Below are 27,120 nucleotides of genomic sequence, written 5' to 3'. Positions count from 1 at the left end.
ATCCTTAAGAAACATGTGATTAAATTGGTCAGATATATAGACGATTTATTTTTGATATGGCAAGGCAATAGAGAAAGTGCAGAAGCTTTTATTACTAATCTCAACGACAATGACATAAACGTACATCTCACATACAACATCAGCGAACAATCAGTCTGCTTCTTAGATGTCGAAGTATTTGTGATCAATAAGCTGGAAACAAGATTGTAGCGCAAACCTACGGCGGGTAATACTCTCCTACATGCATCCAGTTTTCATCCCAAGCACACAATACACAGCATCCCGTATGGGGAAATGCTGCGGATGCGTAGGTTATGCAGTAGAGAAGAGGATCTTGTCCTGGCTCAACAGGAATGTAGAGAACGGTTCCTAGCTAGGGGCTACTCCAGCCACTCGATAGCAGCAGCCATAAGTAAAACTAACCAATTATGTAGGGATGATTTGTTGTTGTTGAGACCAAACAGTGAACCAGATCGAAATCTCAGAAAGCAAATACCGGAGTCATCAAATCCGAGATTAATCCGGACATATAACAGACAAAGAGATGAAATCTGTTGAGTGATAAGGAAAAACTGGCATATAGTACGTAATGATCCGATAATTGGAGAATCGTTACGTACAGAAGGGCACCATCTACCAGTGATTACCTAGCAAAAAGCAGTCCAGAAATCTCTTTTAACAGGAACTGGTTATCTGGTTCAAAAGGGTTTAAGAAATGCTCCTCTTGCAAAGCTTGCAAATTAGGCATTAATAAAAGCTCCCTCACTACTCCCTTCAAATCAGCTCCCACAGTAATATCTAAACCGTTAACCTGTAAATCTGAGTGTGCAATTTATGTGTTGGAGTACACCTGTGGACTGAGGTATATTGGCAGCACGAAGCTGCAAGTCCACAAGAGAATACTTCAACACACAAGAGCTATTTCCAATTCGGACCCAAGCTATCCTGTGGCCCGCCATATCAAAGAAGTCCACAGCAATCAATTACAAGATCTCAAATACTTTGTTGTGGACTCTATTCCACCCCTGAGGAGAGGTGGCAATAGAGAGGCCAACCTTAGAAAACTTGAGACATAATATATTTTGGAGCTTGATAGCAAGAGCAAGAGTCCAATTGGTCTCAACACAACGGAAGACTTATATACTTGGCTTTAAAAATATGAGAATCAACAAAGTACAGTATTAATTTGTACTCATAGAATAATTTGGTCTTATATATCACAGTAGCCAATCAAGATAAGTAAAGCTGACTTTCAATACAAGCACAATCTCAAATAATGGTATTTTACATTCCCGCAGATCCCTTGCATTCCATTTTTTTCTCTCATAAGAAACCTTTTTAACCACTACATGTTTTATAACTGTTTTACCTACTTTTAAACAGTTTTTTTTGCACTGATACACTTTATTCACACTGGTGATGCACACTCAACACTTAACAAATAGAACGACTTAACATTAATGTCAACTGGTTCAGCTGCATGGGTTTATTATAGAAAGAGACAAGACGAACAGACATAACTGTATTTAATCAGTGTGGGTTATTAGTACTATTTATTTGATCTTTTATTATGACAACAATGCACCTTAATATTTATTTAATACACAATGCGCCTAAATTTTAACTATTTATTATGAGGTTTTTTAACTATCGTTATATTTAATAATTTTTATGACATAAATTGCGGAATATAACGATTGCCAGAACGATAACGGCTATTGAGCCTTGAAATATGGCGAGAACAAAATTGAACAAATATTTATGGCAATTCATCTATAAATGTTAAAAACTGAAACATGCAATCACATGCATACTGATTTTATGTTCCCATGAGTGACAAGCAATTGTGGTGTCTATTAAGCAATATGTTAAACAGAAGTAATACGAATGAGTTGAGACCGTATTTTGTACTTTGAAAACGTTGATTTGGACTTTCCAATATGTCTGCCGCACTAGAACGTCTGGTATGACTATCTGAAGGCATAGTCCTACTTCTATCATTGTATTTGGGTGAAATCACTTCAATAAACTTTATTTAAAATCTATGCAAAACGTTCGTAGATTCGTGTGATCAAGACACTTTTCGTGTCGAAACGCGTAGCGAAGAATAAACTACTGCCGTTTTGGAATACCCGTGACTCTGAGTGTGCTTTGTTTACGTGCAACATTGGAGTTATACAGATTTTGCCGGTTTTCTGGTTTACCGGCATCGTGCACCAACTGACAATGGGCTCGGTCCCTAAATAAACCCGTTTGGAGGAAAAGAATATATATATATATATGTTTGTGTGTGTGTGTGTGTATATACACACACACACACACACATATACATTTACATAAATATATATTGTTTTTAATAATGGCTGCTTGGTGTGAGGTTTAGCACTTGCAGAATGATAGTCAGTGGGCAGCATCTTGTTGAACATCATGAGATCAATGCTTGGTCAAGTTCTTGTATTTTAAGTTATTATTATGCTGTTGGAAAATGGAATTCAGTGTCATTAATTGCATAGTTTAATTCAAGAGCAATATTTAAAAAGTTGGTATTCGGTCAAACTATGGGTGTCACAAAAGCATAAAGTTTAGAAGTTTTGAATATTCCCAAGATATCAAACCTTAAACGCTCTTCAAACAAATACATTTGACTGTGTTAAAGTTGGAATTCTTAGAATTTCCTATCTGTTTTATATAAATTATAATGGAGTAAATCTGTTAAATGCATTTAATTTGTATTGCTGTTATAATGCTAGGATATTGTTTAATGATATGTCATGCTATTTTTACCTTGACAGAAAGATGGTGTTCTTTTCTTTCTGACTGAGTGTCTTTGTCTTTTCTTTTCAGCTGTCCTAAATAATGTTTCGAGCAGTTCCGGAATACAGAGTGGCCCACCACCAGTAACAACCAACAGCATGCCTATTTTAAATATGCCTGGCCATATTCATGGAAATGCTTTTGGGGAAGGCCATCCAGGATTGCTATCACACCCAGCTGGGCAAAGATTTCCTTTTATGCAGCCTGGTATGCCGCCTCAACGAAACATGCCGCCTCCCAACATCATTGACCCTACCGTCCCTCCACCTCAAGGTTCCTTCCCTCTGGCAGACTTATTAAATCGTACTGAGACTTCATTTGTGACTTCTGTACAGAACATGGATAACAATTCTAATTCTGAGAAAGTGATGGCACATGGAAACGAGGGAATTCAACAGGAAGGAGATAGAGATTATCGCTTTCCTCCAGTGGAAAATCGAGAGATTAGTAGACCAGTGCATATGGATACCAGTGGTAATGCTGGAAGAATTAATGTAGATCCACAAGACGTTTTACAGCGACAAATTGAAGAGTCTGGTGTTCTAGGAAGGCCATTCATGAACATACAAGAGGGTCAAAGGCTGGTTCATAATGCTCAAGAAGGTTTACTACGGCAAAGAACAGATGAAACCTTACATATTCCGAGAATTGATGCACGAGGAAACCTGCCAAGACTAGGTCCAGGTGCCCACGAAAACCTTATAAGGCTTGGAATAGATGTTCGAGAAGGCCTTTTAAGATCAGAAGCAGGAGATAGCTTGCAAAGGCAAGTAGTTGATGCAAGACAAGGCTTACAAAGGCACGGGCCAAATGTGAGGGAGAGCATGCTTGGGCTTCCACTAGATTCACAAGAAAGGCATCAGAGACCTGGAGCAGAGTTGCAAGAGAACTTTCAAAGAGCAGAAGCTGATTCACGAGAATTCCTGCAAAGAATGAAAGCAGGATCACGTGGAGCTCTTCTTAAACAAGGAGTCGATTCACGTGATGGCTTGCCAAGGCCAGGCCAGGGTCCACGTGAGGGCCTACTTGGACCAGGACCGGATGCAGGCCTACTAAGGATGGGACCATTTCCACGGGAAGGTCTTCTGGGGCCAGGGCCAGATATACAAGAAGGTCTTTTACGATTAAGAACATTTCCTCGCGAAGGCCTTCTTGGAGATCGTCCTGTAGCACGAGATGGTCAAGGAAGGCCTGAACCAGAGATACATGAATCCCATGGAAGGCCAGAGCCTGATGCAAAAGAACATCATACTTGGCCTGGATCAGATACACGAGATGGTCCTGAGTGGTCCAGATCTGATCTTCGAGAAGGCTGGTTGGGTCCCGATCCCAAGGAAGGCCTTCATTGGCCTGGACCAGAAGGGCATGATGCTCAAAGACGTCCACCACCAGATATCCATGAAGTTCTTTTAAGGCTAGGTACACATACAAGGGAGAGTCCAATAAGACCAACAATGGATATGAGGCAGCATTTTGGGCGACCACTCCTCGATGCAAGGCAAATGTTTCTAAGGCCACCAATTGATGAAAGAGAACATTTTGGAAGGCCACCCATGGATGTCCGGGAGACATTTGGAAGACCGCCAATGGAGGGTAGGGAACATTTTGGAAGGCCACCCATGGAAGGAAGACCCAATATGGAGGGAAGAGAACTGTTTGGAAGACCTCCCATGGAAGGAAGAGAAATGTTTGTTAGACCCCATTTGGAGGGAAGGGAGCCTTTTGTGAGACCCCCAATGGAAGGAAGAGAAGGCTTTGGAAGGTTGCCTTTGGAGGGAAGGGAACACTTTGAGAGACTGCCATTAGAAATGAGAGAGAATCATGGAAGGCAGTTTTTAGAAGCACTTGGTCGAAGGGAGCCCTTTGGTTTCAACGCAGACAAGCCCTGGGGACATAGGGATTTTGATGAAAGGCAGCAACTTCCATTACCTGTGTTTGGAAGCCCACAAGGCTTTCATGAAGAAAGGGAGAGGTTTCATCTTGGAAACATCAGACCCGATTTTAGAGGTGGTCCTATGTGGAACAGAGGAGTAGATCAAGATGCTCTCAGAGATCATGGTGAGCGCAAAAGTCAACGTGAAAAACAACGCGATAGAGATGATCGAGATGTTGATTTCCGCAGAGAAACTAATAGCAACCGATTTAGAAAGGAGAGGGAGCATGGCACATGGGTTCCTCCAAAGTCTCACATTTCTGAATATGGTGAAGGCGCCACTGCCACTTCACCTACCACCACTTTCCCCACCCCTACTTCTTCCCCTGCAAAAGCTGAAAATGTGCCTCAAATAAATGGTGAACATGCAGATATCGGCACTTCCCGACCACCAGTGGAAGCAAAAAAGGAACCTGAACTTTCTGATAAATTGGTTTCTTCAGATGAGAAAAGCAAAGAGAAGAGCAAAGAGAAGGTTGACATAGAAGCAGACCAAAAATGTCAACCAGTGGTAGAAAGCACAGAGACTAAGGGGACATAATCATCGCTCAGTAGGTAAAAGATACCTTTTGTAAAGTTATCTCTGTCATAGTTATATGGCTGCTTGAACCTTAGTTAATTTTTCCAGCCAGATTGACGTTTATTTCATGTTTATTTTTGTCTGTAACCTAAATATTTGTGCTATTGACTTTTGTAGACCGTTCTTAGTTTGAACATCTTCGGTAGAGCGTTTTTATTTTTCTGCAGAATTACAAACATTGTCCCGTTTGTTTTTTAATTCTTGAACAGACTTCCTATGGAAGAAAACAATTTTTAAAAGCTGCTTGTGAGTTATATTTGGAAAAGGGAGTATGTTTAACGGAAAACGGGTGTTAATTGTCCATGTTTTAGGCTGCTGGTGGATTTTTAAAGCATAGACAAAGCTGTGTTTATTTTAGGTTCATGCTTATTAGCCAAAAACTAAAATAGCTCTGATGAATTGAGGTGCCCGTAACAGATAATTAAACAAGTCTGAATTTGTACGTTCTGCTGTCATCCGTTATCTACGTGTCAATGATTATTGCTCGTGTTGCAGTGAGTGAAAAATACCTTTCAATGCTGGCTGCATTCTTTTCCAGATGCTAATAAAATCTATTTGTTTGATAAGTGTTCCAGATATTGTATTATTTAAACCTACAATTTCAGTCTAACTGGGTCAGGCGAGAGCATGACCAGTTTGATGCAAATATATTTCATAATTTATGCCGAGACTTTGCATTTTATTGGAAAATGAGTTGAATTAGTGTGTACTGTGTGTCAATATTTGTGCAGACTGGATAGAACTATTATTTTGCATGACTACTTTTTCAAAGGCACATTTTAAATCAAACACGTCGATACACTCTTAGTGCTCTTTTCACTTTCTACAAGTAGCATACATTAGGAAGGCTGTAAATCTGGAAAAAAGGTTGTGTAGATTGATTGCTATGTTAAGAATTTGATTATTGCCTTACTACCCTTTTTCTTGTTTGTTTATAAATATACACACAATCTTACGGTGTAAACGTTCATGGAATAGAAAACACTACATAATGTAACAGTCTTACGTTCGTTGTATATTCAGTGTTTACAGTTTCGTTATAAAGCTTTGTTTTGGCTAGCTTGTAAAATGAGAAGTTCCGAATTTTGATGCATGAAAATCTTTCTAGATAAGCACTTGTTTGGAGTTTTAGAGTTCAGCTAGCGAGTCATCCTTTTCTTGTGTCACTTTTCAGTATCATTATCCTTTTGTGGTGTTCTTTACTACTGGCCTAATTTAAAATACCTTTAAAGTCTTCGTTTCTTTTATAAATGACCTCGCATGTAAATGCTTCCAGTTTGTATTTAAAAAATAATTCACAAAATCTTTTGAAGTGCCATCCTGATCATATTCAGTTTCAATTATTTATGGTAAAATGCAAGTAAGGAAGTTTGTGGTGTGCTTCATTTAAAGTAGTACATTTGCACTGATGAGTTAAAATAGTAAATGTGTATTGATGGTTGCCTAGCATTTACCTCCAAAGCACGTTCAGTACAGTACAAACTTAACATGGAATTGTTAATCGTATTGTGAGCACGTAGTTTCGAGAATGACGCTGATGAGTAGACTTAAGTTTCGTTATGCTTGTTCAGTGGATTGGAAGGTAGTGTGGCAAACATCAACTGTATTTGTGTTGCGCTACGTTTAAAAAAAAAATGCACTCTATTATTAGTAGTCTGTTTAATTAGAGCTTGACTGATGCCAGGCATTGGAATAAATTGTTTTATAGATTATGAACACTTGCCATCAGAGAAACTTTCAATACCATGATAAGTCTTTTGTTGCCATGAAATCACTATTCGTATGGCTACTTCTACATGCAGATTCCTCAACTTTTCAATATCCGAGGGTCCATTCTGTATCCAGTAACTCTTCAATAGCTTTCCATGCCGGTAGGGTGCACTGGCTCCCCTTCGGCACCGTACGTGGTGTCCCTGTGATGTCCCTGGAGCCATAAAGCGCCCTTGTTGGTGTGCTGACATTAGTTTCCTTTTTTCTGCGCCATCAATGTGATCCCAGAGCACTCAATCTCCTTAGTTTTTGACGTTGTCAAAGCTTTTCACTTCAAAATCGTGACAACAGGTTTAGTTTTACAATTATATGTCCAAAGAGTCATGTTTTACACCACTTAGAGACTGTAACAAGCAGTTATCTATTACACGCTCTCAGAAAATCTGCCTTTAGTATTTTGGAACCGACCATGACGTCAAGTCCTGTGACCCATGTCGGAAGATGCATCCTACAGCTAGAAATAAATGGGCAGCCAAAATGCTCTAGGCAAGAGCAAAAAATAAATGTTGTGGGTGCCGAAAATTCAGACCAAGGCAGAGGTCGCTTGAGTCCCCACTTTCTAAGACGAGAAGCATAACCAGAGAAGGCGACATGAATCAGGATGACACTCTTTGAAAAATGTCACTAAGACCCCCGATGTGACCTCGGTCAGCTGCGTCAGACCAGGACCCGATGTAAGAAGATATGGAGGATCCTGCACCTCCATTTGACTGAGCACCAATCCTGTAGACACTACAGCCTGTGGTGCCGACTCCAGTGCCCCAGTCCGATCAGCCGTACCTGGAGATCCTAAATCCTGGGGCGGGCCCATCGATGTTCTTAAATCCCATGTTTGACATCTTTCGTAGATCCATGGTCCCCGCTGGAGCTCCAACAGGCGCATGGTTCCAGTGGCTTTTGTGTCTGGAGGCTTGCCCACACAATACCCTTCGGCATCCTTACTTCATTCCTTCCCTTCAGTTATGTGGGCTGTGATTCCTGCACCACTTCACTCCGGCTGTCTGGTTCTATGCCAAGACCAGAGTTTCCTCCGCTGACATTTCTACCCTCTTTGCCCTCTGAGCCGGACCTAATCACCTCCCCGCGACTCAGACGACACCTTCAGCAGCGCAGACAATGCCGGCAGCCAACGCTGCCAGGGGAGCAGCACTTGTCACCTGCTCCTGACTCACCAGCCTCACATCTGTCATGCCTAGAGTCTCTGCCTCTGAATTTCACACGCCACCTCTTGTGACAAGATGGTTAGCAGCCTATGGTATAGGGCAGATTTGTTGGTGACTCCAACCCTCAGGAGTACCTCAGTCCAGAGATGATGGAGACGAACAAACTACGACCTTCTATCAGGATTTTGCAGGCCTTAAAGATGCCACTGGTCTTGACACCGCCCCGGAACTGCAACTATACTGTCTGGCTGGACCTCCACCCGAGGTTACGTCCTATCACTTGGTGATCATGAAGGCCGCAGAGATTTTAAACCTCCAACTTCCTTCCACTGAGATTAAGGCTGGCATCCTCACTGAAGTATTCCAAACAGCAACACACTCCATGGAGCTTTAGCTTCTGGGAGAATGTCAAGCAGCGGTCAAACAGGTCATACAATCAAGCCTGGACACAGCAGACTCTATTGCAACAGCCCTGGTTTATCCATCACCCTACTCCGTCATGTGTCATGCAAAACTCTGTATTTCTCCCAGGATGTTCAGACAATTTTGTTGGAATTCCACCTTGAGATGGTTCCTGCCTCTTTAGGGTGAAAGCTGATTCAGCCATGGAAAGGTTTCAAAACAGGAAAGCCTCTTCCAGATCTCCTGGCTCAGACAAGAGACTATAAACAGTTTCAAAAGTTTAGAGCCTTCAAAAAAGGTTTTTCGTTCTAAAGTCTGTGGTAGCAACAGGTGAACACTCTATATAAGCAGTATGGGTGTTAAGCAAAAGGGAAGAGCAATTACTCTTCCGTTCCCTCCTCCTCTTGTGCCACTGCAGGGAAGCAGCCTTAGTTACATCCTTGTCCAAACACGTGCTGCCCGTTGAAGTATGGGTATCCTCCTCCCCACAAGCATTACTTCAGACCTCTGGTTCTTGAAGATTGTGGAAAGGGGGTGTGCCCTATTCTTCCAACACAACCATCTACCCTTTCCTCACAAACCTGAGGCACTCACACCAAGACCGCCTGTGAGACCTACAAAAGGAAGTTCAAACTTTGCTCAAGATGGTGCAGTGGAGTTGGTTCTAACGCAAGAACGGGGTCAGGGGTGCCATTCCTGGTGTCCTGTGATCGGTGGGAAGGGAAAGTCTACCTGCAGATTCTCACTGATCCACCCACCTCCCTGTTGCAAGTACCTGTGGCATGTCCATGTATCCCACATGTCTTCATGAGGTCCCTACATAAATCAAAATAGTGCACCTGTCTTCATGATGTTACTTCCATCCGAATGCCTCAAAGGTGCATAACAAAATCCATGGAAGCTGATGTCAACACGCCAATGGGGTGCTTTATGGCTCCATTGACGTTACTGGAACGTCACGTAGGGCACCGTAGTCCAGCCAGCAGCCCTACCGCCTACTGAAGATTTTCTGAATCCAAACCGGCATCGAAGATATTCAAGAGGTAAGGAATCTGCAGGAACAGTTTCCACAATAAAGAGCATTACTGAAGGAGTATAACTTATCGCTGCACGTGTAGCTGTGATACACATGTTCTGCATACTCTTCTGCCATCTAGTGTAGGGTTCTGACCTTTGCAGCTTGTTTTACTTTGAAGAAGTCTTTTGTATGACGGATATAGTGACTCCTCCTATGACTGGAAATGCTCATGGGAATCTGCTCCTTTGTTAGATTGCTTTCCTTTCGCCGTCAGGTTCGGTCATGTATCGCCTGAGCTCCAGGTCAATGCTACATGGTGCTTGACGTCGTATGCTTTTGGTTCATCCAGTCCCGTTGAAACTATCTTCCTTTGCACTTCAGTTTTCCCTTCGTACCCCTGGACTGACCACCACCAAGTCTGTAACCTTTGTCACTGGAGCAGTACTTGACTACCTTCTCCACCTGCCTCTCGTTTCGGTCAAAGAAGACCAAGATATACCGACACAATCGGCACCTTGCTCGAAAAACAATGGAGCGTTGACTGCAGGACGAAACCCCTGATATCTTCAGGGACCGGAGCACCGAGGACGAGGTGGGGTCTGGGCCTTAGACTTCACAGCCTCTCCAGTTCAGTCCCGCACCCAGCTCCGAATCGGAAACAGGGTAAAAGCATGCTGAACAGGTGCAGCAACATGGCATGACGTCAACGGTGAGTATACCTTCCTCCTCACTCGCTCAACCCTTGCACCATTCTCAGGCTGAGCATCCCCCGCCAGGGGTTGGACATGGAGCCCCAAATCCAAACAAGAGGCTTCTGGTCCGCCACTGCCTGCAGGCCATGGCCGGCATCAACACAAGTCCTTGGTGCAAATTCAGAGCCAGCCCTCAGTGCAGACAAAGCCACACAAGTGTTGGCATCCTCTGGCACTAACAGCTCCTTCAACTCCAGGTCTGAAAATCCCTTTAGAAGACCACTTCGGCTTCAACACATCGCTAAGTGCAAGCCACTTTAGCGTCCACGAGCTAAGACTCCCTTGGTTCAAGTCGGACGCCCAAAGCCCCATCGTTTGCCAGGTCAAAGGAACTAGAGCAGACAGTGGGAAAGAATCACCTCAATCAGTGGGTCCTTTCCATCATCAGGCAGGGTTACTGTTTAAAACTCACTACAAACCCACCAAACATACCTACAAACACAGCCTCTTCCCAGAACGCCAGCTTTTCCTTCAGGAGGAGATACAGGCACGCCTATTCAAAGGCGAGGTAAAGCCTCTGCCATCACCTAAAAGTGGCAAACGAGGTGTACTCTCTCTACATCCTTATACCCAAGAAGAATGGGGCACCCAGACCAATACTGGACCTCAAGCCTCTAAACAATACATCCTGTCAGAGCACTTTCCCGTATTCATGCTACAAGATGTCATCCACATGCTGCAGCAAGGTGACTTAATCAGTGCTCTCCACTTGAAGGACGTCTACTTCCACATGCCATTTCACCCTGGTCACCACCGCTTTGTGCTTTTTGTTGTCAGTAGTCAGCATTTTCAGTTAAAAGTGCTGCTCTTCAGGGTCTCTAAAGCCCCCAGCATGTTCACAAAATACCTTCCTGGATTACCTGCTCATCTCAGGAGTGTAGGCAGCCATGTGTTCCCTTACTTGGACAACAGGCTGATTAAGAGTGTGATCAGGATAGTGCCTCGTACACACTCGACCACTGTAGACCTTCCACACAATCTAGATTTCACCATTAATACGGTCTAGTGCCATCTCCAGCCTCTACAAATACAACAATTTCTGACTGCAGTTCTCAGCATGGTCACCGAAAAAGTCTACCCCCAATCAAGTGCTTGTTCAAGCTTTCTAGCTGTTACTACCTCTTTTTCAGTCCGATCACCATTTAACGGTCTGAACTGTTATGTGCCTCATTGGCATGATGGCCTCCCATAGTGCTTTAGTTCCTCATGCAAGTTTACAAATTTGTCCTTTACAAGAGTGCCTAGAAGCACAGTTAACGCAGGCAGAGTATCACTGGGAAGATCTAGTGTTGATTTGGGCCAGCACCCATTGCTCTGTGCAGTGGTGGAACAGCAATAATCTCTTGCAGGGTCGGCCCTTTCACGACCCTCTCCTGCAGGGGACCATCATCACGGGCGCCTCCCGCACAGGATGGGGGGAGGGGCACATCTCCATGATATGATAGTTCAGGGTGTTAGGCCACCCCACCAGCTGGGCTTCCATGTCAACTACCTAGAACTTGCTGGCTATCCAGCCAGCTCTCAAGACTTTTTTGTCTGCCAGGTAAAACAGAGGGTAGTCCTCATCAAAACAGACAATATGACTGCCATGTAAAACCTTTAGAAACAAGGAGGCATGCACTTCCAGTAGCTGTTAGCGCTAGCACAGGGCATTTGAAGTTTGACACTTTACCAAATTATACATTTACTAGGGTAGATAGAACCTTACGGGTTTGGAAACAGATTTTGCAAACCTGCTCAGCAGTATATTATATCCAGTCCATGTGTTGGCACTCCAAGTTCTACTCCCATACTTTCATTGCTGGGATTTTCCCGGTGTAGATCTCTTCGCCACAGCCCCAAATGCCAAAACTTTGCCTCCAGGTTCCCACACCCACAGTCCATTTGCAATGCACTATGAGTTGCAACTGATCATGGATATTTGCCTATGTATAGCTCCTCTCTCACTCACTCCATATGTGGTTCAGAAGCTTCGGCAAATGTCCTTCATCCTCATCCTAGTGGCTCCCACGTGGGCCAGACAACCCTAGTTCACCATCCTCCTCGACTTGTCTGTAGTCGCCTGGAAGAAACTGCCCTATCGACCATACCACGTAACATAGTCAGGGTGCCATCAGGCACCTCATTCTTGCAGTCTGCCTCCAGAAGGCCTTGCGTTTGGCTACCTCAATCTGCCTCCAGAGTGAGTGTCTATCCTTAAAGAGGCCAGCAGACCCACTACACAGGCATGCTATGCAGCCAAATGGTTTGTCCATTACTCCCTTCCTTAACACATTGATCAATTGAAAACAGTGGTTCAGGAGCTAGCCTGTTACCTTGTTCACCCTCAAACCTGAGGCCTTGCTTTACACTTATGTCACCCTGCACTTGGACTGCAGTTCCAGCTTACCTACAAAATAGAGAACACCTCTTTATTCAAAGTCCCAGTCATCAAAGCCTTCATAGCAGGATTTAAACAATCTATCCCATACAGAGACTGCCCCTTTCTGGAAGCTCAATGTTGTTGTATCTTATTCACGGGCTCCCTTTCAAACCCCTTAACTCATGCCCGCTACAGTTTCTCTTTTAGAAAGTTGCCTTCATGGTTGCCATAACATTTCTCAGGCATGTAAGTGAGCTTCAAGCTCTCAATCTACAGGAACCTTTCTTCCGAATCCACAACAGCAGTTGTCCTCTCGACTAACCCCAAGTTTCTGCCTAAGATTGTAGCACCTTAATCAGGCATTCACACTCCCAGTATTGTTCCCACACCCAAACTCTGTTGCAGAGAAGGCCTCCACATGCTAGATGTCAAAAGGGCCCTCCTGTATCAAAGTCTTTTCGCAAGCCACAACAACTCTTTGTCGCCTACAGCGAATCACACAACAGCTCTATCAAAAGCAAGCACAGCCAGATGGCTGATCAAGTCCATTCAGACTTGCTACACCAAAGCCAAAAGGGAAATGCTTGTGTACGTCTCAGGCCCCACTCTACCTGAAAATAGGGGCTTCTGTGGCCTTCCTTTGTAATATTCCCACAGCAGATATAGGTAAGGCAGCTACTTGGTCCACTTCACAACCATATACCAAATAATATTCTGTGGATGTCTTAGCAAACTAACAAGCAAATGAAATTGCCCAGGCTGTACTGCTTACCCTTTAACAGTCTTCTGCAGCATCTTTCAGGTAGCCACCACTTTTGGGAGAATTGCTTTGCAGTCTGTGCAAATCATGTGTACCTACAGCTATACATGCCACAAACAGAATGTTACACTGTACGGATCTGTTCATGGCATGCAGTGCTGTAGATTCAATTGCACCCACCCTCAATTCTGCAGCCTTAGGAGGTTGCAGATGCTTTCTCTTTTTCATGGTGCATCATCCTCGTTTTCCAGAGCACCATTTCCATCCTCACCCACCATGCAGGAAGCAATCTAGCAATGGAACCAATGCCTATGCACATTACCAGTCATAGGAGGAGTCACTATACCTAATGATTTGGAAGACGTCTTCAAAGAAAAATAAGTTGCACGCGTCCGAGCCCAAAATGAGATGACAGGAGAGTATGCTGAGCATGTGAGTCTACAGCACTACATGCCACAAACAGATGCTTACAGCGTAACATTCTTTTTTTGTTTGGTGTTCGACTGTATGCATTACCACTGCCTCCCAGTGCACCACTATTATAGCGTTATCATATCACATGGCACACTCCGTTGATGTTGATCTCTATGTATACATTGACCAGATATTCTGTATGTCTTGTCGGTTTCTCATATTTTAAGAAGAATGTGTATAAACAGTCTCTTAGCAATTTAAATAAAAGACCAGGGGGGAGAGAGAAACGTGTAACGAAAGGATCGAAGTCACTCCAGAGTCTAAAGGAAAGTGACCTCTAAATGTTTTATTTATTGTTGACATCAGCTTTTGAGTGAAGCCTTTGGGTTGTATTGTTCTGTTCACGTATTCATAGCAGTTTCCTATTGTATTCCCATTATGCACTACCCTTCGAAATGCCTCCCATGTTTTTTCTTAAGGATTAGAATCTAACAGTTTGAGATCGGTTCTGTTTTTTCTCTACTGTACTTTTGTAACTTCTCTGTGTGGTTATTTACGCCTCACGGGCCCAGCTTTAAGGACTGCAGTACCTTGGTGCCTGCTTTCAACACTAAAATTTCATCACTCCTTTGTCTATTCTGTGAGTTATTGGCAGAAGGTGAGTACGTAATAATTCTGCCCCTTTATAAGTACTCCCTTCAAATAGATGATGTGGAGTGAAGTGCCCCAGTAGACCATTAAATGCAGCTTAAAACACTCTGAGGGCCAGCACTTATACACCTGGTCTGTAGCATTTTGTTCTCACATCTAGTGGTGGCGCCAAACTACGGTAGAATGCCAGAATCAATGGGCTTTTTCCTGGTGTGGGGGTGTGCTTTTGGAGACTGTATTGCATTTTGCTTGCCATATTGAAAATCTCTTGCGGTAAAGATGCCCAGGTTCTACGTGGTCACAAGACATTTATGTTACTACTCGATAACTGATTTCATCTCCATGCAGTTTTCAGAACTCGGTACCAGATTTAAACAGATGTTTTCGAGTAACTGGAAAGTAACTATAAACTGTTAGTTCTTAAAATAATTACCAATTTTTCATCTTTAATTGAATTAATGTAGAATTCATTGACTGTTAACCTTTGCGACACTCCCCTCACTGGTGCTAGCAGCTGTGCTAGCAGCCATCTAGATCTTTTCACCACTTATCCCCTATACGCATGCTCAGCGCCAAGATGCTCCTTCCAGAGCGAAAGTTGCGCTTTATAAATATCCAAATAACAGGGCCTTCAGGTGGAGTGGAGAATGTTGAGGACAATTCTCGATTTTCCTTTTCATAAGCTTAATTTGAAAGTAGACTTCCTCCATTGTCGGTTCCTTTGGTTAACCTAGATATTCTTGGCACTTGTTTCATCACTGTGGCTGCTTTATCTGCACCACATCTTCCTTTCTAGATCGAGGTGGCTGTCCTCTTTCCTCACCCCTACATGCAAGTTTTATCATATTCAGTAATTTAGGGGCACTGGCGATAAAGACTTATGGTTACCAGGCTTTGTCTGTCTAGTTACTATTATCCTTACCCTTAATTATCAAATAACAACTTTGGCTACTGCTGGGCTCCATGGGAATGTAGTGTTGGGTTGTAAAGCCATTTTGCTCCGTTTGATGGGAGTATGAACCTTTGCCAGAATATTTGTCTGACAGCTGGGAGAGGAGATCTGTAATCCGCCAGCTACCGACTGAATCACATTCCCACCCATTAATCCGTAGCATGTCTGCTCGCTATAATTTTAGCTGCCCCTTTCCACTCCCTCCAGGATCCCGCAGTTTTGCAAAATCAAAGGCATAATCAGCACTTTGGTGACAACAGGATGAAGCTTTCATAAAAGCCTACGAAGAGTAAGTTCATTTTTGAAAAAACTGTGCTGCTGATGATAAAACTACATGTCCACTGGCGGTTAAAGTATTCTGCGAGTCATGAGGATAATATTTTCTTAAAACCTTCCAACATTAACCTAAATCTCCTTCTGAAATAGGATTTTTAGACTTCATCTAGTGGACAAACGGATGTTGTACTCTCTTGTTAGACGGCTGAAGTCAGAGAATTAACTCACTTTTGTCACACTAGTTATTTTTCCTCAGCTCCAACTAGAATAAAGGTAATTTTAGAACACTCATTGGTGGGGTGTTGGGAGATTCAAAATAAGACAAGATGGATATGCTAGTTACTCCCGAGTCTAAAGAGAAGTGAGCTCTAAATTTATTTCACACTTTAATTTTTCAGGCCTTTGCTTTACTTTTCAAAATCAGACTTCCGGCAGAAGTCGAGCTAGAGGTAATTCCGCGGAGCAGAGATATTAAATATTTTTTCTGGTTGAAATCCGCTTTTAGGCATGGACTTTATATTGTATTTTCTGATACAAAGAAATTATTAGTGCCCGCCTAAACTCAATTTAATCGTTGATTTGCAGGAATGGAAGGAGTTTTGAGCACAGGGAGTTAGAAATTGTATATTTTCACTATTATCTTTTTTGGGAGGCAAAGGTTAAATTAAAGTGAACTATTATTCATCTGATATATGTATTTTCTTTATATTTCAAATATTAGGAATATGATGGCAGTAATTCACTTTACATTTAGTATCTAACCCTTACCAGATGAGTAGGTTTTTCTTTTAGTGAGTTACTTTAAATGTTTTTTAATCAATACAATAAAGAATTACCACCCCATACCACAGGTGCGAATAATTCAACACCACCCAATACCATGTATTTATGAAACCTGAAGTGTCTGTCTCAAAAGCCATACCCCCTTGCCTTTCATTGGTAAGCCCACATGTTATACCATGGAGAAGATGAGGGTTACTATCTTTTTATGCCCATCTCCAAGTCTCTGTACCCACCATCCCTGCCATATCCGGTTATGATTTCTTTATACTCCTGTCACTATAATTCCCAAACTACTTCGTTTCTTAGGCACTAATCTACAATCCTTCAGGAGTGTAATTTATTTTCTCCCTTCTTAGATGCTGCTACTATATACACAATTGCTTGCACTAAGCTTATTTTTGGGAGAGGGATTACAATGAGAATGAATGACCCTTTATGGTGTCCAGTCCCTTTCTTAGTGGACCTGATATGAGTGAAACGTTAGGAGTTTGCTCTCTCTGGGTTAATCTGTCCATTCTCAGGGTAGTACCCCGCACCAACATGTTGCTTATCTAGATATGCTTAACAGTGTTTGTCTCTCCATCTGTATGGGTAAACTATTTTTCTGTATTTTCTTCCTTCATAGCTACATGTCCAGAGAGTCAACAAGACAAGTCACGATATTGTGCCTGGTCCTCCATAACTTCTATAGTCCCATTATACTATTTCTTAAACCTGTTTGATAAAGAGAACCTTTAATTTATTTGTCCCTGTAAAGTCTAACTGGATCAGTACTCGCGCTTTTTAAAATCTGAGACCAGAGCTGTTTAGAGCATTGCACACTGCAATTACTCCGCTGTGCATAGTGATGTATACAAAAGTAGGATGCAATTCCATAAGGTTAAAGTCAGAGCTAGACACCTGAAGCTGATAATGTTCAAAAACATCTTTTGAACACTAAAGGAACTATCTACATCTACGTGCAATTTAGTTTTCTTTATCTGTGAGTTTTAGAATACCTTCTTTTGAATAAAGTTACCACGATCCAAGACTATGTCCCTTCCTGAAGATAATGATTGCCATCCTCCATTCCCCAACCCCCCCCCCCCTTTCAAAACTCCGCCCCTCAAGGCAACCTTAGTGCTTGGTGCTGGTTTAGCCACACAATCTGTACTACAGGATATAGTCAGTTTTTAATATTTATCCACTCTATAGTTGAAAGGACCTAATGTGCAGCAGAAAATCCAAATGTGTGCTGCACATTTGTCATTTTTAGTGTAGCTTAATATGCTGATCCATGTTGCTATATCCCTTGGGGAGTTTACTTTGTCAGACTACAGGTAAGGATGGTATTGTCCACAGCCCAGGATTCTCTAGCTTGTTGCAGCTCTCTCAAAGAGGTATATGTTAATTTAATATAATTTATATTGTGCACGAATCACCCCGGGAGGGGTATCTCAGCACAAGCAAAAACACAGACAGGGCAAAGATTCCTGTTTTTAGAAGAGCGCAGACTTCAGTAGTATCCTGAATTGGAGAGGTTGAGTGCACATTCAGATGTGTAGGGGTAATCTGTTCCAATACATCGGAGCTAGATAATAGAAAGATCTGCCCCTGTATGGATTCTTTTGACCCATAGGACCATCAATAGCGCTTTCTCACTCGATGTTAGGAGTCTAGATGGACAATAGGGAGTTAACCTAGAAGATAAGTAGCTGGGGCCTTTCCCAATCAGGGAGTTGTGTCAGGCAACACATTTTTTAAGTGATCCTTTTACAGACTATTAGCCAATGAAGCGAGTGCATTAAAGGCTAGGAGGGTGTTCCAGATGGAAGGTTGCAAATGAGAGGTAGGGTGGTGTTTTGCACCACTTGAAGTTTGGATAGCGGAGTCTCATTTGCAGAGGCCAGTAAGGCATTTCCATAATTCAGGCGGATAATGACCAGCACCTGTACCAGAGTCGTCCTTGCAGAAAGGGGGAGAAAGGTGAAAATTCACCTCAACAGGTGCGTGGTGTTGAAGAAAATTCTAATGGTAGACAAAACCTGCTCCTTCATAGAGAGAGTTTGGTCCTATTGGATGTTAAATAAGGTAGGGCTAAGACAAGAGCCCTTCGGCACCCCCTTGTCTAGTAGCATAGTACAGGATTTATAAGGGTCCAAAGTAATAGTTTGGGTCCTGTTGCTAAAAAAAAATCCTGGAGTCACTGTAATGCCAAGACCTGGATTCCAATCTCCTGCAACCTATGGATCAACCTGGGATGAGAAACGGTATCAAATGCTGCGGATACATCCAGGGAGCATCTGATTTGTTCAGTAGCTGTCTGTGCTATGGCAATGTTGAAACCCAAACTGTGAAGGGTCCAGAGTCTTGTTGATCTCTGGATAATCCGTGAGTTCATTGATTTGACTTTCTAACAGCTTACCCAGTAAGGGAAGCAATGATTTCGAACTGTATTTGTGAGATTCGTGGGTGAGAATTTCTCCTTTTTTTTGGATTGGCCTGACCTGAGCCGCTTTCCAAGCCGAAGGGATCTTGTTAGAATTCACAGAGAGGTTAAATAAAAACTATGGAAGGAGTAAGCTGTTTGGACTGGGTGGCAGAAATTCTAGGAGGACACATCGAGGGGTGACCCCGATTTGGCTGTGGCAACTGTTTTGTGAATTGCTTCTGGTGAGAAGTTGTTAAACTTGCCTAAGCTTGTACTACAGTTAGGAGGAAATGACTTAAAATCAGTCTCCTCACAGGCTTGGTCAGATGGGCTAGTAAAGTGGAGATAGATTGTACTAATTTCATCTTCAAAATAGTTGACCTAGATAGCGAATGTGTCCTATGACACTGTCTCTCGAGCTTTTTATAAGAGTCTTTCTCTAATCTCAATTCAGTCGTGTACCATGGTGCATGAGCGCAGGTATTCATGAGAAACAAGGTTTGAGAGGAGCAATCCTATAAAGCGCCGTGTTTTATAAAGATGCTTTTTTGGTTAGGCAGGACATAGCTTTTTTTCCCCTCTAGAAAGGATGCAAGCCATAAGAGAGACCCTTCACAAGTTTCCTGGGTGGCTGTTTATTGTAATTTTATAACACTAGAAGTAACAAATGGTTTTGTGCGGCCATATAACTCTGACCATCAAACTTGGAGGCGGAAATTCCATACCCAGCTTGTTGTAACTTGAGTTTAGAAAGAATGTCTTAGTCAGAAGAGCTCAATATATCCACAGTTCTCCCTCAAGCGCTATTTTAAATGATCAAACGCAGGCATTGGAATGAGTTTTCGAAAGGCATTCACTGTTGAACCCTGACATGATTAGATAGGCTGATCTTCATGCCTCTCTGTTTGTAGACCAGTATAGTCTGTTAAAACCTACAACCTTTGACCATTGGAAACTAGAAAAAGATAGTGTGCAACAGTTGAAGCCTATATTTCTGTCTCTGAAAGAACCGTCCCTTGTTTGTGGAGGTGATTCTTGTGTAGATGACAACACCAGTGTGTTGTGCATAATAGAATGTTAAAGCCCACCTGGTCCCACATACTTTCTGGTTGACATTCATGATATGGAAAAGGGTCTTTCACCCTAAAAACGTCTTTTTTGTTGTGCATCATGCAAGAGTAGAGCACAGCAGACTTCCATTAGGTGGAGAATACAACGATTTTAAATATTAGGATCACATGGCAATAACGAGCACTTGATGATTCTGTTTTCAACTTCTTTGTTATGAGACATCTGTAAATGTCAGTGGTATCTGTCATGGCTGAGCTGTGTTAGGGCTCTCTGGAACATACCTTGCTTAAGTTGTTTTTTTTATTCATTTACCAGCCCTGTGTAAAGTTGAACACTTGTAATTTGGAAGTCTGTCTTTCACGGATTGCCTGTATTGAGTATGTTAGAACCTGGTCTGCAGAAATCTGCATTTCACTGGATATTGAATTCCTGTATCACGATTTGTGCTTCTCCTTTTATTTTTGAACATGCAGACTGTGTTTGAAGAGCTGGTATTCAGATACTGAATAAGTCTCCTTCAGCCAAATTTGCTACTGGGTGTCAATGCCACAGAATGACTAAAGCTTGTTGAAGAGAAGAGCTCACCTGGCCTTTTTGCATGTGTTTGGCAGCATGAAATATCTCCTAGATTCACATACTCTACGAAACTTCTTTCTAGTAGTTGGGTCTCAAACTAGATCTGTTGTAAAAGCTGTTTAGTGGACGTCACCTTAGGTGGAGCCCTTGCAGGACTTCAGCTGTAATTCCTCAACACCAAGGTGGCTGCCCACCACCTTAGATTTTGTTTCTCTGCTGTTAGGCGCTATGGTGAATGCAGAGAGCTCACAACCTTTTTCACCAAATACATCTGAGAAGACCTCAAATGAAAACCAAAAATTGCCTTACGGAAGTGATTCAGATCGAACCTCGAGAGGTTTTGGGGGGGTTTATTAGTGTGGGGGTAATTAATATAGTCAAAGAATGGTATCTGGTCAGCGTGGTATCTCTGGCATCCTCAACACTATTTAAATTTTGCCCAAACTGCCACATAAAGTTCGCCTTAAATGGCAAAGATCCAGTTGATAGGTTCGGCTTCTTATGAGACCAATAGTTAGAGGTCTGTTTTATATGCTTCCTATTTAAACTTAAAACTCTGGTGCACAGACCTAAGCTTCTTCAAGCACATTGGGAGACCACAGACATGGCTGTTGGAGCTCTAAGTGAGACCGCTTATTTAATGGAGGAGGTTGGTTTCTCCGAGGATGCTCAGGGAGCATAGAAACATCGACCTTGAGGATGTTCGTCAGGTGGTCAAGGAATTCTACTGCCTAAGACGTCAAAGCAGAAGTCTTTGAGTGAAATGATTTGTCACAAAAGATCAAGCCCTCAATGCCGAAAAACACAGCTGGTGGAGCTTGGTAAACTTCCCTTCCTACAGGATGGCAGAAGAGCACCCGTAAGGCACCCTGAAAGGGAAAGTTTCATGGTGCCAATAAATCCTTCTGCATCATCGGAGTCAAGAGGAAGACCAGAGCCTTGAAGGCAGAGACAGAAAGCTCGATACAAAAAAAGAAAGCCTTTTAGGAGACTTTGGCCCCACACAAGGATCGTAAGGCTTTAGGTGTTAAAAAGCCAAGTCTGGACACACACTTCACAGAACAGGAAGAAGCAGTACAGGAGGTAACGGGACACTGAGATAAGAGAGAAAGAGTACACTTTCATACAGACTGACCCAGAAGAGATCGGTTTTGATATAGATGAGGAAACCTTGTGGGAAGATGTTGAGGAAGAATCACCACAGAAGGAAATAGAGATTTACCCATAAAGGCCATCCTCTCTGGATGACATCTTAACATACCACAGGTTAGTTAAGAAAGCCGCGGACTCCTTCAGAGTGAAAATGTAGTTCAAGAAGAAAGATGCACTTGCCCTGGTACAGGAAAAATCAGTTCCTTCCTGTACCGAGCATAGTCCAGCAGGATAAAGATGTATTTTCGTGGCCAGCAACTACAAAGCAGTGACTTCTCAAATAGTAAAAAAGAGACTTCACTCTGGATCCTTGGTATATTAAGGAACATTTGTAAGCAGACTCACTGATAGTAAGCACTGCAAGGAAAAGGGATAAAAAAAAAAAACAGTATCCGTGGGACCTCTTCCGGACAAAGAGTAAAATTTGAAGGCTGTGTTCTGAAAATGGAAAGCTGCCATGGAGTGGCGAGTAACCAGCTATAATGCCCTACTAAATAGATATGCACACCAGCATTGAGAGGACATGGAGGTTCTTATGTCATATTTCTCCCAGAAGAATAACAGAAAAAAGCTAAAAATCTAGTTGAAGTAGGCAAAAACATTGGCAACTCCTGTTTTAAGTCGCCCTTGGACACTGTCGATAAAATGAGCAGGCAGCTTGCGACAAGCACAGTCCTAATGAGACCTACATCGCTGCGTATCTCAGAATTTAAGCAAGAGATCCCATCTAACCTTATTGTCTTGCAAGTGTCGGGAAATCAACACTTCGGCCCGTGGGTGCATTAGAATCTGGAGGCAATGAAAAAGGCAAACAAAATCTCAAAAACTCTGGGAGCATTGCGAGTGTACAGACCTTCATTCAAAAGAGGAATGTCTCCAGACAGGAGAGGACAGGGGAAGACCAGTTTTTAGCACGCAAGGGTAAAGACGAATTGTAAAAAACAGTAAAAGCTATAATGCATTTAATGATGGATAATTATAACCTCAGATTCCTAATGTAATTATCTCCAGGTTCCAGACTGATGCCAGAAATTTTTTCAGCCTAGCCCCTCCTTTCCGATAAGTAGCGTAATTCCGCTGTGCTCTGGGAGTGACAGCCATAGTCATTCATAGGCACCACCTATGTTCGCTGACTTTAGTTCTTTCTTTTCGTACCTTCATACCGAGGATCCGGACTTAGCTCCTTTGACTTCTTGTCAGTTTACAAGCTTTCTTTTTCACAAAACATTTCCACTGCATAACGGAAATGTCATCCCCCTAAGGTAATAGGCGTTAAGCCTTTCAGGGACTGTTGCAAGCCAATGTCAATGACCGATGCCCAGAAGGTATGCTTCTGATGTCTATGGCCCGAACACGACTCTAAGTCGTGCAAAGGATGCACCCTAATGACTCCAAAGGTGATCTGGGACTGTAAAACCAAGCTGTTTATTGTCTACCATCACCGGAAATCCAGTGAACACTGCTCCAGCTCGAAGTCTAGTATGTGGACTCAGTCCCGTTCTCTGGTGAGTTCCAAAACATCTTCATCGCACTCCAACTCTTTAGGTAGGTCCAACTCGAATAAAAAACACAAGAAGTAGAATCGGGGCTTCCTCCCACTATGTTCTCAGGGAAGTTGAGGACGTCAGGGTACTCCGTGGTCACGTTCACAGTACCCTACCGAGGAAATAATTTCACAACTGATCCTAGTGCAACTCTAGTTCCCATATCCATTGATGACTATGCAACAGATCGCTGCATTTAAAGATGCCCTTCTATTCATCTTCTGCACCGTGCTAGTTTCATGTGGCTCGAATGCCACCAGCAGGGTTACTGCCAGTGGGTTCGTCCTTGGGGCCAGCTCTGCTTTCGAAACTAGCTTAGAGTTCAGCTGTGAATCTGGAGCCGATTCTACACCCAGTCACTGTGGCGGCAATACCAGAGGAGGATGCTAAACTCCTAGTACTGTCTGACTCTGAACAGAGTCCGTCCCAACCTGAACGAAGCTGCGCACGAGGTCAGTACCTATGCGCCCAACGCCAATCCCTTATGACTGTCAAAATAGTACCTCTACGTAGAAATCACCCTCTAACAGTTTTTTGGGACATACTCTGGCCAGTTTCAACCCAAATTTGGGTATGATATTGGGGAGGCCCACAATATGGCAATGATAACGTTTACTTGGAACTGCAAGAGGCCAGTGGGTTGGACACATCCCCAGACCTGGAGTTTGCCTCTCCCCCGTCGCCCTACTGAAGAATCTGAATCTTTCGTTATGTCATCAAAAGGGCGGCCAGGGTGTTAGAACTCCAGCTTCCTTTGGTGGAAGTGAAAACCGGACCGTGTACATCAGAGCCACCCCTATCCTTTTAAAGAGACATTTTACTGACACCCTCAGGGGTATGACATCCTCATGGGCACTTGGCTTGAAAGTTGTTCTTTAACCCATCAATATACAGGTGGCACATAGCCATAGGTAAGCTACAGGGTGCCCTGCCTTTTTAGCATCCTACTCCAAAAAGCCTGGCGGTAAGGGCCTCCACCAGCAGGTCAACCCAAATTCTTCCCTATAACTCCTTCAGATAGGGAGTTACAGAGAATGGAGTTCTTCAGGAAGCGAATGCTCTTTTTCCCAGTCTTGCACTGGCTGCTTGCTGGGGAGCTACTACCATACCTTATGAGAGAATTTGGTAAGGAATTTTACCAGCAGTTCCAGAAGAATTGCGGGCAAGATTAGAGCAAACCATTGGGATGACCGGGATGCAGCCAAATATGTAATCTGCTCCTGATTAGGCACCACTTACTGCCTAGGTTGGTCAGTGATTATGTACAGATAGTGGCTTTCATTGTTATCATTTTGTTCATAATAGCTTTTGTCAGCAGAAGTTACTGTTCATAATGAATGTCATAAGTAAAATCTATGACTATAACTACAGGGCACGAGTGGAGGTTACACGAGGGTAGACAGCGTCTACCCACTATTTACACAGGTTGGATGACATGCCGTGACAAGAAGTTTGCCCCCACGGAAATATGCTAAACTCGTCATTTCCAGACACCAGGAGACATTCAGCTGGGCCTGCATGTTATCTGCTTTTGTTCTGAGGAGCAACAGACAGGGAAGGGTCTTATCAGGTTCAAGCTGGGCTCAAAACAAAGGCAGACGTTAAGGGGCAATCATGCCTCCTTTTGTTGGACCATCCTGGTTGAGAGCTATCTGGAGCCTCACACCTAAATGCAAACACAATGGAGGGGAAACAGACACACAGCTTATTGCTTCAAAAAGTACCTAAGAGAGGCAGATGTTTGACTTTATTCAGTCCCTGTTTATAAGAGATATGCATGCACTATAAGAATGTCAGATGTGCTGGTTTGTCACAATATTTACACAAATTACAATTTAAATACAACTATTTTGTTTTATTTCTTTTATAGTGGTACTCATCCGGATGCAGAATGTCATAACGCTTTACATCACACTTACACATTATACATTTATACACCTGCATGATCTATTGCCAATCAGTGTACAGGATGTGGTACAGAAAATGGAGGGTTACAAGGTGTAGTAGCTCACTGTGCTATATTAGAAGGATTTCAAATTATTAGCTGCAAGTAACAAAAAGATCTCGGTGTTAAAATCAGTAACCCACTTACCTACCTAAATAAAATGCAAATCTGTCCCCTGCATATTGCATTTTGAGGGAGACATATTATCCTCTATGATACTTTGATTAAAAAGTCGGACTAGATTAAATGGAGATCTCTCCAGAAAATGTGTTAACGTCAGAAGTTATCTTTCTATTAGTATTATTCCCTTAGATTTTCAGGGCACACAAAGATCTCTATAGCAGGTGCCTTATCCCCATAAAAAAATATAAAATGCAGACTTTGCAAACAATTAAGCAGAATATATTTAATGCCACCTCTCTAGTTAATGCAAATTTCTTTGTTGCAGAGTTAAAATAAATGTATAAGTTGATGTCCAGATTTTGCTTCGGATTGCATTACTTTTTGGGCACTACCCCGACTCCAAATCTCATTGGTGAAATCTTGTAATGCGCTCAAATGTGCTCATGATAGACCTGCTAAACATATGTGAGAGATATTAAGATCTGATGGCACTGCTTGTGCTGTCACATCCTGCAAAGCCACATGCGATGTCATGCCGTGATGTCACATGTCATGATGTCACTTGCATGCTGCCTAACTTGATTAGTCCCCCTGCTTCTACTTGTGCCCTGCATAACGCCTTATACTCAGAAAATTATACTTTATTCTTTCTTAAAACGAGTATCACACAAATATACAGATGCTTAGTGTAGTATAAACCAAGGGAGAAAATTTCAAAACCACAACACAAACATTACAACCGATGAAAACATAACTGTAGATATAAATTAGTCCATAGGCAACATATGCCTATGTGTGTTAGAAAAAATCTACACTCTGGTAGTTTTACAACTGAAGGTGTGAGTCAATGGATTGAACAGCGACTCTAACTTCTAGTCACAGGAGAAGGTGGGGTTAAAGTAGGAACCGACTCAATTTGAAGATGCACCCTGTATGGCCTGCTCTCCACATTCTGGGAATCGGTCAACACGAAAAAGCCGGTATGGTCCAACGCGGTGCGCAATGGCATTCAGCCAGTCTCTTTTTAGGAGCCCATATTCCAATCTGGTCTGCTCTGTGATCTCAGAAGACTGTGTCATTGATTGTCAGAACACAATCACCTCCGATCTGAGCCCCACTTCTTCAACCCCACCACCTCCCATGACTAGCTATAGGCAATGATCTAACCATACCTATACACCTGTCTTGTAGGGCAACCACCTTCAAACATTGTCCATAAAACCTCACAAAGGTGGTATCAGTGGTACACAAACTATGATGTACTGTGAATTGGGGGAAATAGTCTTGTATTTCAAACACAAAGAAAACTATTCTTGGGGCAGACCTGAGCACAACTAGAGCACGACTTAACCACCTGCAAAGAGAGTCCAAGCAATACTAAGACAGGCTCTTCTTTACAGACATCACAAGTTCTGATAGTGAGAACAGTCATGAAGCTGTTGGGGACGATGGCAACTTGCATTCACCTCATTCCAAACACAAGACTACACGAGGACAATTCAGGAGTGGTTATGCAACCAATGGTAATAAACTGCAGGAAGCTGGAAAGATCTTGTAGCTGTAACAACCAGGGTCATCAAGGAAAGGAGTTGGTGGAATGCAGCCAACTGGTTAAAGAGGAGACCATTTGCAGCATCCTTTCCTCAAGACGTGATAATTACAAATGTCT

The 27,120-nt window shown here is 42.8% G+C and overlaps 1 protein-coding gene across 2 annotated transcripts in view; it reads left to right on the top strand.

The window, feature by feature from the left end:
• Nucleotides 1-27,120, top strand: part of SCAF8 (SR-related CTD associated factor 8) — a 1,763,249-nt gene that overhangs the window by 1,091,991 nt on the left and 644,138 nt on the right. For both annotated transcript variants that reach the window (XR_014963046.1, XM_085611536.1), the window contains exon 21: nt 2,845-5,302. Coding sequence is in view for 1 of the 2 variants with exons in the window: in XM_085611536.1 (XP_085467662.1) it covers nt 2,845-5,288 (2,444 nt within the window). In the remaining variant the exon portion in view is untranslated. The remainder of the gene's footprint in view (nt 1-2,844; nt 5,303-27,120) is intronic.

The sequence above is a fragment of the Triturus cristatus genome, chromosome 6 (assembly GCF_964204655.1).
Source record: "Triturus cristatus chromosome 6, aTriCri1.1, whole genome shotgun sequence".
NCBI lineage: Eukaryota > Metazoa > Chordata > Amphibia > Caudata > Salamandridae > Triturus > Triturus cristatus.
Note: the sequence above shows the minus strand (reverse complement) of the source record. Positions and strands in the feature narration are given on the sequence as shown.